Source organism: Hippopotamus amphibius, chromosome 3, assembly GCF_030028045.1.
Source record: "Hippopotamus amphibius kiboko isolate mHipAmp2 chromosome 3, mHipAmp2.hap2, whole genome shotgun sequence".
NCBI classification, from domain to species: domain Eukaryota; kingdom Metazoa; phylum Chordata; class Mammalia; order Artiodactyla; family Hippopotamidae; genus Hippopotamus; species Hippopotamus amphibius.
In genome coordinates, this window is record NC_080188.1 from 184495092 (window position 1) to 184512693 (window position 17602).

The 17602-nt window shown below is 37.6% G+C and overlaps 1 protein-coding gene across 1 annotated transcript in view; it reads left to right on the top strand.

Moving 5' to 3' along the window:
* Positions 1-12554, top strand: part of ESRRG (estrogen related receptor gamma) — a 216135-nt gene extending 203581 nt beyond the window's left edge. The window contains exon 7 of the mRNA XM_057729140.1: positions 11904-12554. Within this exon, the coding sequence (XP_057585123.1) occupies positions 11904-12148 (245 nt within the window). The 3' untranslated portion in view covers positions 12149-12554. The remainder of the gene's footprint in view (positions 1-11903) is intronic.
* Positions 12555-17602: the final 5048 nt, after the last annotated feature.

Below are 17602 nucleotides of genomic sequence, written 5' to 3' on the forward strand. Positions count from 1 at the left end.
CATGGATTATAATTTAGAATACCTGAATTAATTAGTAGCAGCATTTCTGCTGCTGTTGTTTAGAAGTATAATCATTAATATTTTGATATGCAGATATAGGAATCCCACATTCTCTGCTGTGAGAGGGAGGAAGTGACCTACTTTTGAGCAATGACTGGTGATTAGAAAGTCTTTAAAGAACTAGTCAGTTTATTTTTCTTGTGTTAAGCCAGAAATAGTCAACAAACCCTCTCTTTTTTCTGGCATAGTATTCTGTAGCAATTTTTTTTTCTTAAAAATTTCTCCACATCACAAAATTCTCCTGTAAGTAATTCTAACATTTTTCAGCTTCTCAATACCAAGAAAAATGCATTGAATCATAGTCTGTAATAAAGGAGTAACGATTAAGTACTATAAGGACTTTTTAAATGTCCAAATTGTGCCACCTCTCCTGTGCTGCATAAATACGGCTTTCTCTCATACATCCAACCCACCGTTTTAGCTTGGGATAAACCAGTCAGAAAGTCATTTTGTTTGAGACTGCCAATATGATGCTATTTTATTCCATTTTTTTTTACCATTATTTGGAGGACAGCAATAAAGTTGTAGATTCGATCTTGCTTGGAATCAGTTTTTCTTAAGCTACTCAAACACATCAATATGAAAATATTTTAATACTTTTCATAAACATACCAAAAACTTGTAGATTTTCTTTGAGTATTTAGAAATTCTAGATTAATATAAGAGACTTTCTGTGGAGAAAAAAAAATCTACTTTATATAAGTAGATTTTATTTATACTAAGTAGATGCTATTTATATAAGTATCTCAGCATTCCCTGTATGGCTGTTAGTGTTAACAACCATTGTCTCATTAATCTAAATTTCAGCTTATTTTAAACATCTGTCTTTATTCAATAATTATAAATGCTGTGCTTATGCTTGGGAAACAGGGAATTGGCTTCCTGATAATGGCTGTCATATTTTTTGTAGCTATGTTTCTGTCACATATGAATTCAGGAAAATTTACAACACTAGAAAGCCATTGGAAGTGTATTCCCTATCTTCAGGTACATAGCCAAAAAACCCCAATAGATCATGAGCTAATACTGTAATTATCACGTTCAAATATTTGAAAATCCTAAATAATTGTTCCACTTCTTTTTGAAGGTAAGAAATTTACAGGCTCGCTTTAACTGCATATGCTCTATTTTGGAGTGGCAAAAACCTTTTGAAAAATATTGCATCCCCAGTACGTCTCTGTGGGGTTGAATTTTAAAAGGAAAATCTAGGTCACGATTTTAACATGGTCATTGTAAGGCCCCAGCTTTCTCACATGTACACCGACAGGTTTACACTAACCTCTAGAATTCTTTCCATTTGGGGGAATTCTATGATTCTAGAATTAATTTTATGTCTTTATGGGAAAATATAGTGAAATCTTACTGCAAGCATTTTGGGTATGGTTACAGCATGTGATTCTGTTCTCTCAATTGGTTCTGTTGATTCTTATGTCTAAAATTTGTTTGAAACTATTATCACTGGCCCCAAGATAATATACTCAGTTTTATATAGCAGAAGATTAAAAGCAGTTTAAGATTAAGAATTGCTTTTAGTTCGATCATCATTCTATTTGGCTAAGGTCACAAGACCTTCAAGCTCCATAGCTGCCCCTCCCAACCCAATTGTTGCCACCCCAGACCCACCCTTAACCTAGAGCCCTGTGAACCCAGCCTATTCATGAATAAATAGGATCTACATGTTTGAGTTCTCTTTTTACTTTTACATAGTGCTTCTGGAGTAATAGCATCTGTTGATGCAAAGCTGCAAATAATATTTTGGTCATCAATTTTATTTTTTTTGGTTTATTTTTATAAATTTATTTATTTATTTATTTGTTTATTTATTTTTGGCTGTGTTGGGTCTTCGTGGCTGTGCACGGGCTTTCTCTAGTTACGGTGAGTGGAGGCTACCCTTCTTTTCAGTGCTCAAGCTTCTCAGTGTGGTGGCTTCTCTTTTGCAGAGCACAGGCTCCAGGTGCGCGGGCCTCCCTAGTTGTGGCACACGGGCTTCGTTGCTCTGCAGCATGTGGGATTTTCCCGGACCAGGGATCGAACTCATGTCTCTTGCATCGGCAGGTGGATTCTTTACCACTGCGCCACCAGGGAAGTCCCTGGTCATCAATTTTAAATCATAAGTAATTATCCTCACCCCATGACAGTATTTTGTTCTCCAGGACAGATGGTGTATGTGCAGAATATGGTGTAGTTTCAAGGGCTTTAAAAGTTTATGATTTCTGTAGGCAACTGGAATGGGGGCCATATTTAATCAGCATATTTGGACCCTCATACAAGTTTGAACTAGTGTTTCTCAATCTTATTTTATTCTCTCTGCTCTTAGGGTAGGCTTTTCCAATATATTTTTCCTTAATAGTTCCCCAATGAAGTGTTAATATCACAAATATACTATGTATCTGTTTATGTACTGTGTATGTATGAATTTTACCTAAAAGGAGAGTTTTTTTCCTACTGTCCAATTCCAAATTTCACCTCCTTTGAGAATGCATGGTTTAGCTACATAACTGTTTTCTTCTCTGTGAAATGAGGTAGATGAAGTAAATAACATCTAATATCTCCTAACTGGCCTAAAATTTTAATCTCCGTTACTTTTAAGAGAGGGTGGTGAGTTTGGTTTTATATTTTGTGTGTGGTGTGTGTATTTGTGCTAAATTTGTAAGATGGAAATATTAACATCTTCAGAGTTCTGAACAACTAGTATAAAAGTAAAAATTCACCTTCAATTCTTTAGTATCTACAGGGCCTCAAACAATTTTGCTGAAATTTTTACTGAGTTTGCTGATTTGATGCTCAGGAGATGGTTTTAGCTATTGGTCAAGAGATTATCCTTTTTAGAATCTTGATGTAGACATTTCTATTTTAGTTTTGAGCCTCTGCTGGGGAATCTCTTTTGATTTCCACAACATGCCTGTTTGGGTAGACATATCCAGTATCATTTTACAGGTAGCAGAAGTGAGATGATAAAGATGTGTGGCTGCTTTGAGGCAGAGGGTTGGACCCTCAGTCCCTTGCTATCAATAAGCTATTTAATATCTCTATTTCACAAATATGTATATACCATGTCTTTAAAAGGATCAGTGAATAAGACATTAGCCAGTGCAATGTCACATCTAGCACCCTAAATTAGTATTTTAAGTTTAGTTTAGAATTTTGTCCCCAGTTTATCTTGCTGTCTTCGTGGAGCTTTAATAGTATAAAACCACTCAGGAAAGTGACAAAAAGAATTGAAGACAAAATGTTTACCAGATCGTAGCATTTTTAAAGAAATAAATATGGATAGGTCTTTGTGACAGGTAGAAATTTATTCTTAACTTTTAATTCGACCAAAACATCATTAATACTATAAGATAAATACAAAGTCAGAGTTATGTCTTTCTATCTCCTAGTCTACTTTTCTTTGGTTTTTGCTAAATCTTTTATCACTGTTTGAATTATTTTGATTTTATTTTAGATGATAGATTTGGTAAGTGGGTTGTTTTTTGATTTAATGCAACCCTTACATTTCATGCACATTGTAATATTTTAAAATTTTATGTAAAAATAAAGCTAGTTCCTAAATGTTTCTTAGCATGCTCAATGATCACTATGCCTTTATATAATATGGGAAGTATTTGCTGCAAGTATCTCTGTGCTTCCATCCTGCATGATAACCACAGAGAATCCTCTATAGTTGCTTAACTTCTAGGAGTTGACATAATGTAACACCATTTTCATGTATAGGTCTTAAGATAATGAGCATTCTGTTATAAAAGGTCATTGGCATGGGACAGAGCATTTAGGATATGGTGCAAGGTTGAAATATTTACCACCCAAGCTGGTATCAATATTCACTTCCAGTCACAGGACTTAGAAGGTTCTAGAAAAGTATAAGATACTGGAGGAAGAGAGAAGTCCTCGAGTACTTGTAGGGTAATAGAAAAGACCTAGCAGGGAAATTTGATTATGCGAAGTAAACAGAACAAACAGTAGTTTGGGATTTGAGAGGGAAGCTGCTGGAAATAAACCATGGGCGACGAGGGTTTTCTGTGGTTCAACATTTTATATAAATACAGGATGAGAGTGATTTATGTGGCTGGTGTAAATGTAAGAGAAAGCAGACTTGATGGACAGAGCAAGGAATGAGGAAAACAGGCCTCCAAAATAATGTCTGTCTCAATGGAAAGCTGTAAAATCAGAAGTCCTGTTGTTCTCACTATGGTTAAGCACAAAATCAGAGTTATTATTTCTATTTCCAATATTAGAATTATAACTTCTCTGGGTTAGAAAAGACCTAAAAGGTTTTATGATTCAACCCCCTATTTGGTATGTGAACAGCTTCCTTGGTGTTTCTGCCAAGTGTTTCTGTAGTCCTGACAGGAATTCTGCTCCATTCACTACTTTCTTTTTTTTTAATTAATTTATTTATTTATTAATTTATTTATTTATTGACTGCATTGGGTCTTCGTTGCTGAGCGCAGGCTTCTCTCTAGGTTTGGAGAGCTGGGGCTACTCTTCATTGTGCTGTGTGGGCTTCTCATTGTGGTGGTTTCTCTCATTGCAGAGCACAGGCTCTAGGCGCGCAGGCTTCAGTAGTTGTGTCACGTGGGCTCAGTAGTTGTGGCTCGCAGGCTCTAGAGCACAAGCTCAGTAGTTGCGGCGCATGGGTTTAGTTGCTCCATGGCATGTGGGATCTTCCAGGACCAGGGCTCAAACCTGTGTCCCCTGCATTGGCAGGCAGATTCTTAACCACTGCGCCACCAGGGAAGCCCCACACACTGCTTTCTAGAAGGGACCTTTTCAAGTTTCTCACTACCTCTCTCTCTAGCTCTCTCACCATTTTAATGTGAAATACAGATTAAAACATACACACATACAGGACCAAATGTGTCACTTGATAAGTGTATTAGTTCCTCTAACAAATCACCGCAACTTGGTGGCTTTAAACCACACGTATTTATTCTCCTACGGTTCATGAGGTCAGAGATCCATAATCAATTTCACCAGGTGAACGACACAGTGTAGACAGGGCAACTCTCCCTTTGGAGGCTCCAGGGGAGAATCTGACTCCTAGCCTTTTCCAGCTTCTGCTGTGGTGTTCCTTGCATCCCTGGCTCATGGCACCTTCCTCCATCTTCATAGCCATTCCTGTACCATTTTGCTTCATTGCCTTCTTCTTCGTTTTCCTCCCTCTTTATAAGGACACTTTTAATTTCACTGAAGGCCCATCTGCATAATCGAGGATACTGTTCCCATATCCAGACCCTAAGTCACAGCTGCAAGGTCCGTTTTGCCATACAAGGTCACATTCAGGTGACAGGGTTGGACTATCTGGGTATCTTTGGGGAGATTTTGCTGCCTACCACAATGAATATATAAGCAAGGTCAAGAAATAAAACTTTGCATCTGTCCGAATCTCAGTTCCCTCCCTTCCCACAGAAGTAATCACTATCCTATCCTGACTTTTATAGTCATCATTTCCTTATGTTTTATAATGGTTTTGTTACTAAATGTGTATCCCCGGACATGGTAGTTTAATCTTGCCCTTTAAAAAGATTGTTTTCTCCTTATGGATTTTTAAAGTCTCCTTTAATCTCAAAGTTCTTTAGTTTTTGTGTTCTTATAGTTTGTCTGTTGCAAAAGCCAGGGCATTTGCCCTGCAGAGTTCCCCACAGTCTGGACTTTGCAGTTTACATCCTGTAAGGGCAGCTCGTCATGTTTCTCTGCCCTTTGCATCTTGTACGCATTGGCAACTGGATCCAAAAGGTTTAATCAGATTCAGTTTCTAGACCTGTAGGTGGGGTGTTGTTCTTTGGGAAACACGTAATGTCTAGCTGTCTCACTTTTTGTGATGTTAGCAGCCTTTGGTACTCATTCCCTAAATCCATGGTGATTTGTAATTTTAAACTTTCTTTTTGCATTCAGTAGTTGGGATACTTATACAAAGAGATGCTTTCTCTTATCTCTTATTTGGTTACCAGTGACACAGACTGAATGGGAAAGGTGGGATAAATGCTTGATTACTTCTATTTACAGTAAAACCTTGGTTTGTGAGCATAATTTGTTCCGGAAACATGCTTCTAATCCGAAGCACTTGTATATCAAAGCGAATTTCCCCATAAGAAGTAATGGAAACTCAGATGATTCTTTCCACAACCCAAAAATATTCATATAAAAATGATTACAATACAGTAATACAATACAAAATAATAAAGAAAATGCAAAATATAAAGAAAAATAAACAAATTAACCTGCACTTACCTTTTAAAACCTTTGTGGCTGGTGTGAGGGAGATGAGAGAGGAGGGTTATTGTGTAGGACGACTTTCACTGTCACTAACAGAATCACTGCTATCTATTGGCTCAATGGAATCTTTTTCTTTTCGTGCAACTTTAACAAGGAACCTATCCAATGACACTTGCTTTTGCCTCCTTTTGAGAATTTCATGGAAATGTGACATTGCATTGTCGTTAAACAGATTCATTGCTCGTGCTGCTACAGCCTTATTCAGGTGGTGCTTTTTTACAAAATTTTGCACTGTTTCCCACATTTCACATATCTCCCTAATCTCATTTGAAGTGAGAGATTCCTCCGCCTTTTTCTCCTCCTCCTCTGCAGATGAGATCTCCTCCATAACCTCTTGCTGTTGCTCGCGATGCAGATCCATCAGTGCGTCAATGGTCAGCTCCGTTGGCTCAGTTGTGATCATGTGACGTTCAGCGTAACGTACTACTTGTATTGCAAGACATTGCTCGTTTATCAAGTTGAAATTTATTAGAAGTGTTTGCTGGTCTTGCAGAACACTCGCAGAACAAATTACTCGCAATCCAAGGTTTTATTCTATTTAAAAGTTTTCAAGATAAGGACTTGGCACCCTTTTTTTTAATGTTATTGTAGAGACATATACTTAAACACAGTCGATGGATTTCAATCAATTGCAATTACAATTCTTTTTAAATTGTCCCTTTTGGGTCAGTGGGAACCCCTTCAGGTCAGCATCCGGAATCTTTTTGAATGACTTAGTAGTTTTAGATACTCTCCTTCCTGTTTATTAGAATGTGTTCCATACTCATCCTAAATATTTCCTGGCTGGGGCCTGGACTCTGATTACAACTTGGGTGCTACTGGTACCCATTACTGCATTCCTGGGTTGACCATCCTTCCTGAACCCCTTCAGTGGACAGAGCTAGGAACAGAGACACACACACTATAATCCTGATTGTGTGTGTGTGTGTGTCTGTGTATTTTGGGAATATCTAGTCATTTAGATTTTTGGTAAGTGTCATCCATGGGTTTTTAGTTTTGCCATCTAGTTGCTCTGTTCTTTCACGTGCAGATTTAGAGAGATCGAAAGTTTTTGTTGCCACAACTGCCTTCTTCCTGGAATACAGCTTACCTATTTTTAATCAAAAGTTTATGATTGGCACCTTTTTGAAAACTTTAAGTCTGACTGTCAGACTTAATCAACAGCCATTTTGTCATGGTGGTCAAATGAGGTTCCTCTGTGTCTCAGCTGATTGTAACTGAGAAAATCACTTTGTTAGACTCCTTATAATTGTATATAAAAATCTGGAGACACAAATTCTCTTTTAGAAAATAGGCTTTTGCTCACTTTTCTGTCTTTTTCATCATATTCTGCTTCATTCCTTTGGTGATTAGAGTCACATCAGCTATATCCTTACTGCCCCTCTTCATGTAGGCAGCTTACAAACACTAAAGAAAATCGACACCTGTGCTCCACAGATAAAGTTACTCCGAGTGTATAGGCTTTGAATATGCTTTGTCTATGTCTAATACTCACTTCCATCTTCGAAATAAGATTTGACATCATTGAGAAAATACTGCCAAGAAGGAGCTATGAGTCCTGAAGACAGTTCCTGAATAGAATGTGGGCATTCTGGAGTAGCTTTACCTAATGCCACAGAAATGGATAATTTTACCATAGAAAAGGGCAGTGCCTTATTCCAGGTAAGAAGAAGAAATAAAATCTTCTTTTGCAATGGCTCTAAGTCTCACTAAATTTTGCAGCTATTGGTATAAGGATATTTAACTGTCTTCCCAAAGTAAATGATCTGAGCTAGACATGTCCATTTACGGTCCAACTTCATGGAGGAAAATATTGGAATTTAACAAAAGGGTTCTATTTTATTATTAGATGTTGAAACAATATTTAGGTGACACTATATGTATCATTTGAACTCTGGTTATCTTTTGGAATCTTGATTATTTTAGAATAGTATTTGTCTTATTGTCTAGTTTAGTGACTCTCAACCCTGACTTGGCCATCGAATCACCTAGATTTTTTTTTTTTTCTTCTGCCACTTCTCTCTTTAGCCATGTCCTGCATTTTTTTTTTAATTTTTTTTTTGGGGGGTACACCAGGTTCAATCATCTGTTTTTATACACATATCCCCGTATTCCCTCCCTTCCTTGACTCCCCCCCCCTCGAGTCCCCCCCACCCCCCGCCCCAGTCCTCTAAGGCATCTTCCATCCTCGAGTTGGGCTCCCTTTGTTATACAACAACTTCCCACTGACTATTTTACAGTTGGTAGTATATATATATGTCTGTGCTACTCTCTCGCTTAAAAAATACTGATGTCCTGCATCCAGCTCCAATTTTCTGATTTAATAAGTCTGGGCTTGGATCCAGAAATCCTCGGTTTGGTGTTTTTTTTTTTTTTTTTTTGTAACAACTCATTCAGTGTTTTTAATGTTCAGCTTTGCTCTGTGTGGTTAGTTCATAAACCTATGATTTCCATTATTAAGTTTAGCTGGTTCCCACTAGCACAAATACTGGGACAGTTTCCTTTAAAACATAAAGTTAAAAAGAAAACAGTATCAACAACCAGAGTTAAATAATTACATAAAGTAATGCCAGCTCTATTGAGCTTGGCATAAATGTATAAATTTAGCCCGAAGAACAAAACAGAGATTAAAGCCACGGAGCCAGAACTTGAACTAGGATCCCTAATGGAGATTAATATTTTCTTCAGGAGTCTGCCAGCTGAATCATGGTCTAATTAAATAGTTCAGATTTAGTGAGTTTGCATTTAAAGTATTAGCAGATCCGAGAATGGGTAAAGCTAAAATGAGTTAGAATCTTTTCTGTAAATGGGAAGTTAAATTATCATAGTAATTTGATTAAATCATTTTTAAATCTCTCAAGCTAAATCACCGCCTTTAAAGAATAGTTTGAAGTCTTAATTGCTGTTTGTGAGCATATCTCTCTGCTATTTGTTCTCGCCTCATTTCCTGTGACATCCTATAATATATCTCCTGCCGGGCAAGAGCAGTGGGGAAGGCAAGACTTGGAGTGGGGGCCGAGGTGACCGTACAGCTGACTTCAAGCATTTAAAGATCTTCCAGGTTGAGGAAAGAAATTTATCCTGTATTGTTCCGGTAGTTAGAACCAGGACTGAAGGATGAAAGTTGGAGGCAGATTTGGGAAAATATGAAGAGGACACTTCTAACAATTAGTTCTGCCCCTTGTTAAGTAGAATGCTCTCCATGCAACTGGCATTGTCTTCATTAGAAATATTGTAGGGAAGATTCTGGATGAAGATGGGAAGTTAAATGAGCTGAGCTCATTTGGACAATTTCAACTCTTTAAAAAAAAAAAAAAACAAATGCCCTGTCCAGTGTTATAAATTCTGGCGATTCACTTTGATTCAAGGACACCTGAGTTTAAGGCTACTCTGACACGTACTAGCAGTACCACCTGCCTTGCAGGGCTGTTGGGAGAGGAAAGAGGCAAAGCTCATAAAGTGCTTATCAGAGGCCTCCCTCGAAACAGGTACCTAAGAAATGATGTATTTAATATAATTATTCTGCTTTTTTCCCCTTTTTAATTTTATTTTTTTAAATTTTTTGGCCGTGCCGCACGGCATGCAGGATCTTAGTTCCCCAACCAGGGATTGAACCCACAAGCTCTGCAGTGGAAGTGCAGAGTCTTAACCACTGACCACCAGGGAAGTTCCTATTCTGCTTTTTATAATCGTTATATTTATTCTGCTTTTTTAATATAAAAATCAATCTGGTTAGAAAGTGGTTATTTTGTTTTAACTTTGTCTGTAATGGATGCAATTCCTGTTTTCCTCATCTGTTTCTTCCCCCCTGTTTTCACTGAGAGTCCTAATATCTAGTCCCCCGGTAGGTTGCGTTAAGTCCACCTCATCTCCGCTCCCTTATGTACAAGGTTGGTCTTCTGTGTACCTAGACACTCAACATTAGTGTGTGTCCATGGCTACCACTTTCCCCTGATGGCATTTAAGTGCAAACGTAGAAAGAAAAAAAATCAGAGCATGTTGTTGTCATCTTTGTGACTATTTTTTTGTCACTGTCATTACTGACCCCCAGACAACTTTGGAAATTTCGTGTGCTCGTTTCTAAGAGAAGACACCCAGGAAGTGGATGAGATTGCTATGCTGAAAGGAGCCAATTGGAGGAAAGCCTAGGTAGAAACGATCCATCGGAAAGGCCAGGGTACATGTCAGAGAATGTCTCCAGTTCCACTCCAGAACACCACTGTCAACGTTTGCAACCTAGAAAAATTCCTTCTTTTGGCTCCACCAGGCAGGAATTGAGTCTTGAGCAGTAAACACTTATAAACAACTATATTCCGGATTATTTGAAACGTTTATTTCCTTTCTTCTTTTTTGGCCGCGCCCCGCATTATGCAGGATCCCAGTTCCCTGATCAGGGATTGAATCCGTGTCCCCTGCATTGGGAGCACAGTCTTAACCACTGGATCACCAGGGAAGTCCCCTAAAACTCTTTTAAAAAATGTGTTGTTAATCACCTTATGTAAATGGTGGTCAATTCACCAATGATGCAATGAAACAATTTTAACATGGCAATTAAAAAAAAAAAAAACAGTAAAGAAAATACAAAGAAGTTTTAAAAACCTTTACTGGTTATAGCCGTTGATCTTTTAATTACCTTGCCATAATTATTTTTATCATATGTTTAGCTACTTGATTTTAAATTACATTTCCTCTCTCTTTTTTGGGCATGTGATCTGATATTTGAATTATATGAAAGATTCGGCTCACTACATATATCTCGGAGCTCTGCATTCTCAGAGAACTAGAATTATTAAACATGAAGAATCCCCCAAAGACCCCATTATGTGTAATTAACAGATAAACTGTCATCAGAATCAATAAAACGTGCTAAATGATTCAAACTTGTATATAATTAAGTGTCTGTTTTAGAGCTAGAGCTGTAACTTTTACTTCCCCCCCATCTCACATTTCTAGCAAGAATAATTGTGGCAACCCTGTTAACCCTTTCCTTGCTTGACTGAATTAGACTTTTAAATTAGTCACTTAAGGGCAAAGTTCACCTTCATAAATGTGAAACGTATTTCAGAATTCGTTAATCTAAAGTCTGTAGAGAAGCAGACTATGTAAGGATACTTTAATGAACTGTTAAGAATACACTAAAAATCCTAAAAAGGTGAGCAATGTATTGTTATTTCTGTTTAGTCTATAACTGAACATACTGTTAAATACAGTGTATTTTCCTGGAGTTCTTAAAATTTTAGTTATCAACTTTTTTTCCCTTTAGGGACATTTGGGCTTTTTGAGCCCAAGATCTGAATTTTAGACAGTGTAGCGCTTACAATAATTTTTTAGTAGATGGCCCTTTGTAACTATTAAATGAATGAATGAAAACATGAATGTTCTAAGTCAGTATTGGAAATTATCTACTACAGTGAAATTTAGAAAAATAAAATGGAGATTTTGCAAATGGGAGCGTCTGAGCAAATCACAGCGCAGAGAAGTTCAGGAATAAGATTTAAGTTTCTTAACGCGAATCGACATTTGTTATTATTGTTCATATTGTTGTTTATCTTTGTGGCCTTGTACAGACTCCATGCACATAGAGGATGTCGAAGCCGTCCAGAAGCTTCAGGATGTCTTGCATGAGGCCCTGCAGGATTATGAGGCCGGCCAGCACATGGAAGACCCTCGCAGGGCTGGCAAGATGCTGATGACACTGCCCCTCCTGAGGCAGACCTCCACCAAGGCCGTGCAGCATTTCTACAACATCAAACTGGAAGGCAAAGTCCCCATGCACAAACTTTTTTTGGAAATGCTGGAGGCCAAGGTCTGACTAAAAGCTTCCTGGGCAGTCCTTTCCTGCACGCCGAAAAAGGGAAAATAACCCAAGAGTGATGTCAAAGAAATTTAGAGTTTAGTTAACAACATCAAAAATCAACAAAGACTGCGCTGATAATTTAGCAGCAAGACTGTGAAGCAGCTTTCAGATTCCTCCGTATCTTCCTGAGTTTCTTTTTACCTTCACCTTATCTTTTCTCCCTATCATTTCTTCCTTTCTTTTCCTCTTTTTTTTCCCTCCCTCCCTATTCTTCCTCTCCTTTGTTTCTTGCTTCCTTCATTGCTGGTTCCCTCTCTCTCTTCCTTCCTTCCTTCCCTCCTGCCCTCCTTCCTTTCTTTTACTTCCCTCCCTCTTTTCTCATTCTTCCCTTCTTTTAAATTTTAATAACTCTAGTTATGAGAAAAATGTCCTGCCTTTCCTTTCTTTTTTTTCTTTCTTTCCCTCCTTCCTTCCTTCCTTCCTTCCTTCCGCTGCTGAACTTTTAAGAGGTCTCTAATTGGAGAGTGATGGAAGCCAGCCCTGCCAAAGGATAGAGATCCGTAATGTGGATACCAGTGACTCCTTGTGAACCATAACATCCCCAATGACTAAGGAATCAAAGAGAGAGAACCGCCGTACCTAAAAGTACAGTGCAACATACACAAATTGACTGAGTGCAGTATTAGATTCCACGGGAGCAGCCTCTAATTAGACGACTTAAGCAACGTTGCATCGGCTGCTTCTTATCATTGCTTTTCCATCTAGTCAGTTACAGCCATTTGATTCCTTAATTGTTTTTTCAAGTCTTCCAGGTATTTGTTAGTTTAGCTACTATGTAACTTTTTCAGGGAATAGTTTAAGCTTTATTCATTCATGCAATACTAAAGAGAAATAAGAATACTGCAATTTTGTGCTGGCTTTGAACAATTATGAACAATAATGAAGGACAAATGAATCCTGAAGGAAGATTTTTAAAAATGTTTCATTTCTTCTTACAAATGGAGATTTTTTTGTACCAGCTTTACCACTTTTCAGCCATTTATTAATATGGGAATTTAACTTACTCAAGCAATAGTTGAAGGGAAGGTGCATATTATCACGGATGCAATTTATGTTGTGTGCCAGTCTGGTCCCAAACATCAATTTCTTAACATGAGCTCCAGTTTACCTAAATGTTCACTGACACAAAGGATTAGATTACACCTGCAGTGACTCCAAGTAGTCATGTATATAAGCACTGCACATGGAATTACAGATCCGTACAGTGATCAGGAGCGCACCTCTCTACTCGGGAGGTCCAGTTGCCATAGGAGTTCTAGCTGCCACGGTGGTTAGGAATGAGATACTGCCTGTTTGCAAAAGTTACAGACCTTACCCCAGAAGGAGCTGTGAGCCAGTATTCATTTAAGAGGCAATAAGGCAAATGCCAGAATTTGAAAAAAAAAAAAAATCATCAAAGACAGCAGACGCCTGACCAAATTCTAAAACCTAATCTCTATGAGTTGATTCATTTAGGAATATTTGTTTAAATTAATCTGCAGTTTTTACCAAGAGCTAAGCCAATCTATGTGCTTTTCTACCAGTATTGTCACAGCAAGAAAGTCAGTCAGGTTCCAGACTGTTAAGAGGTGTAATCTAATGAAGAAATCAATTAGATACCCCTGAAATCTACAATCGCTGAATAACCAATAAACAGTAACCTCCATCAAATGCTATACCAATGGACCAGTGTTAGTAGCTGCTCCCTGTATTATGTGAACAGTCTTATTCTATGTACACAGATGTAATTAAAATTGTAATCCTAACAAACAAAAGAAATGTAGTTCAGCTTTTCAATGTTTCATGTTTGCTGTGCTTTTCTGAATTTTATGTTGCATTCAAAGACTGTTGTCTTGTTCTTCTTGTGGTGTTTGGATTCTTGTGGTGTGTGCTTTTAGACACAGGGTAGAATTAGAGACAATATTGGATGTACAATTCCTCAGGAGACTACAGTAGTATATTCTATTCCTTACCATTAATAAGGTTCTTCCTAATAATAATTAAGAGATTGAAACTCCAAACAAGTATTCATTATGAACAGATACACATCAAAATCATAATAATATTTTCAAAACAAGGAATAATTTCTCTAATGGTTTATTATAGAATACCAATGTATAGCTTAGACATAAAACTTTGAATATTTCAAGAATATAGATAAGTCTAATTTTTAAATGCTGTATATATGGCTTTCACTCAATCATCTCTCAGATGTTGTTATTAACTCGCTCTGTGTTGTTGCAAAACTTTTTGGTGCGGACACGTTTCCAAAACTATTGCTACTTTGTGTGCTTTAAACAAAATACTTTGGGTTGATGTTTCATCAACCTAGTGCTAGGAATACTGTGTATCTATCATTAGCTATATGGGACTATATCGTAGATTGTGGTTTCTCAGTAGAGAAGTGACTGTAGTGTGATTCTAGATAAATCATCATTAGCAATTCATTCGGATGGTCAATAACTTGAAATTTATAGCTGTGATAGGAGTTCAGAAATTGGCACATCCCTTTAAAAATAACAACGGAAAATACAACTCCTGGGAAAAAAAGGTGCTGATTCTATAAGATTATTTATATATGTAAGTGTTTAAAAAGATTATTTTCCAGAAAGTTTGTGCAGGGTTTAAGTTACTACTATTCAACCACACTATATATATAAATAAAATATATACAATATATACATTGTTTTCACTGTATCACATTAAAGTACTTGGGCTTCAGAAGTAAAAGCCAACCAACTGAAAACCCGAGATGGAGAGATGTGAAAGGAACGAAGTACAATTTTTAGTTTTCAGCTTGACTCTCGGCATTACAAAAGAACATGTATCTCACAAATAGGAAACACAACTAAAATTTAGATCTAAAAGAACTGCACGGGCTTTAGGGTAAATGCTTCATCGTAAACCTCGCTTGAGGTAAGTTTTTTTCAAGTTTCAAGCAAGACCATTTACTTAATGTGAAGTATTGGGAAGTTATCAAGGTGTATGTTTTAGCCGTATGATTTTAATTTTTATTTTGCTTCTTTTTAGGTTTGTTCTTATTTAAAGCAATATGATTGTGTGACTACCTGTAGTTACACTTGTGTTTCAATCAGATCAGATTGTTGTATTTATTCCACTATTTTGCATTTAAATGATAACATAAAAGATATAAAAAATTTAAAACTGCTATTTTTCTTATAGAAGAGAAAATGAGTGTTGGTGATTGTATTTTAATTATTTAAGCGTCTCTGTTTACCTGCCTAGGAAAACATTTTATGGCAGTCTTATGTGCAAAGATCGTAAAAGGACAAAAAAAAATTTAAACTGCTTATAATAATCCAGGAGTTGCATTATAGCCAGTAGTAAAAAGAATAATAATAATAATAAAACCTTGTCTATAGCTGTAGATGGGCTTCACATCTGTAAAGCAATCAATTGTATATTTTTGTGATGTGTACCATACTGTGTGCTCCAGCAAATGTCCATTTGTGTAAATGTATTTATTTTATATTGTATATATTGTTAAATGCAAAAAGGAGATATGATTCTGTAACTCCAATCACTTCAGATGTGTAACTCAAATTATTATGCCTTTCAGGATGACGGTAGAGCAATATTAAACATGCTTCCACTTTTCATTGCTCTTTTGTATGGTGTTTTCTTTTTTCACCACCCCCCCACCACCCACTAAAGAACCAAATCAATAAACACTGCCCTTTGTTGCTTTCATTCAAAGAGTATCTCCAAGTACCTGTTCCCTAAAAATAAGTAGGAGGTTAAAGAAGAGCTATATAAAGGCTTGTCAGAATGAATTCTAGGGTGCCAAGAGACATTTTGCATATTTAAGAGTATGCAAAGTGTCTCAGGCACATTAGAATTCATTCTGACAAGCCTTTATATAGCTCTTATTTAATCTTAAAGCATCTCCACATCATCCTGCATTACTCCAAATCATCGCCTCTGTGTCAATGTCATAACAGAAAACTTTCCCCCTATTTTAAGATCCTATTAAAACCTGCTAGAGATACCCATTATTTCCCCCCATCCACAATTAAGTCAGGCGCTTGCTCGGAGCTCGCCAGCCAGCCAGCCAGCGAGCTGCAGGGTTCCTGGAGCAACGCTGAGCAGAGTGGCCGGCAGGATTTCCTGAACGAGGCATCAGCAGCAGAGCTTCTAGATCGGTGAGCCTTGAGGATGGGGAGCTCAGGAGGCTTAAACAGCACGGCTGACAGCAAGTGGCCCCCCTTTTTTGCCGGGAGAGGTGAGGGCCCTTGCTGCTCAGGGTCGGCTCTTCTTCCACGGCGCCTCCTGGAGTCATCACCGAGGTGCTGATATGTGCTTTCCTGGCTTCTCTGCCTATCTGGACGACGCCTTGTCATTGTGTTTGCCCACTGTATTTCTCACCTTCCGAGGTGGCTGGTTCTCTAGAGAAGCAAGCTGATGACACAAGAGCCCCCACAGCTGCACTGTGGCCAACTAGTGCATCCGATTTAGGGGCGTGAGATTACCTAAATCACTAAGATGCACTAGCTGGCCACAGAACTCAGACTTGTCTTTCCTGTTTGAATGTCCTTTGAGTAGCAACAGCCCAGTGTAGAATCTGACATGTTTTACTCTGGATAGTTTCAAAATATTTGGGTAAAACTGAGACCGTGAAAGAGACAAACCTAAAAAGGAAAATCATGCCTGTAATCTTCTAATAGGTCCTTATTTAAAAATATGTATTTTACACACACATACATGCATATACACACATATATACACACACACGCATCCTTTTGAGAACTATCAGAATTCTGGTTTTTATAATTTAGAATAATTACAGAGCAACTTTGCTGGTACTGATGTATTTATCACAGTTGGCTCAGGTGTAAAAGAAAATAACAGTAGGATTTTGACGTTTGTTGCATTTCTCAGTATGTAAACAACTAATAGCTTTGACAAATGGGTTATGTATTTACGTTAAGGAATGACTTTTATTTTTATCTGTTGTGTTATAAGTGATTTTTTTTTAGAGTGGTGGTTCTCGAACTTGCAGAGTATTGGAATCACGTGAAGAGTGTTAAAAATCCCTGGTGCTCATATTGAAGATTGGGGTTTAATTGGCCTGAGCTTTGGAATAGTTTAAAAAAAACAGCTCCAGGTGATTCTAATGTGAAGCCAAGATGAGAAAACCACTGCTTTGAAGTTTTATACTTTTCTCACATAAGCCAGGAATGTCCTAAAAAATGAAAAAACCTTTTCGGACATTGGCTGTGAATATTTGTGAGAGTTTTGGACTATCTTTTTCTAAATATCAAGACAGAAGCACTTAATCTTTTTCTTTTTTTTTAACTCACAAAGCCAGTGAAAGGCATCTGGGTGGTTTTCATCTCTACTTCCCACCCCCACCTTGCATCTCCTCCTCGCACCTTCTCCCCCTCCCCCTTCTTCCTTCCCCAGCACAGG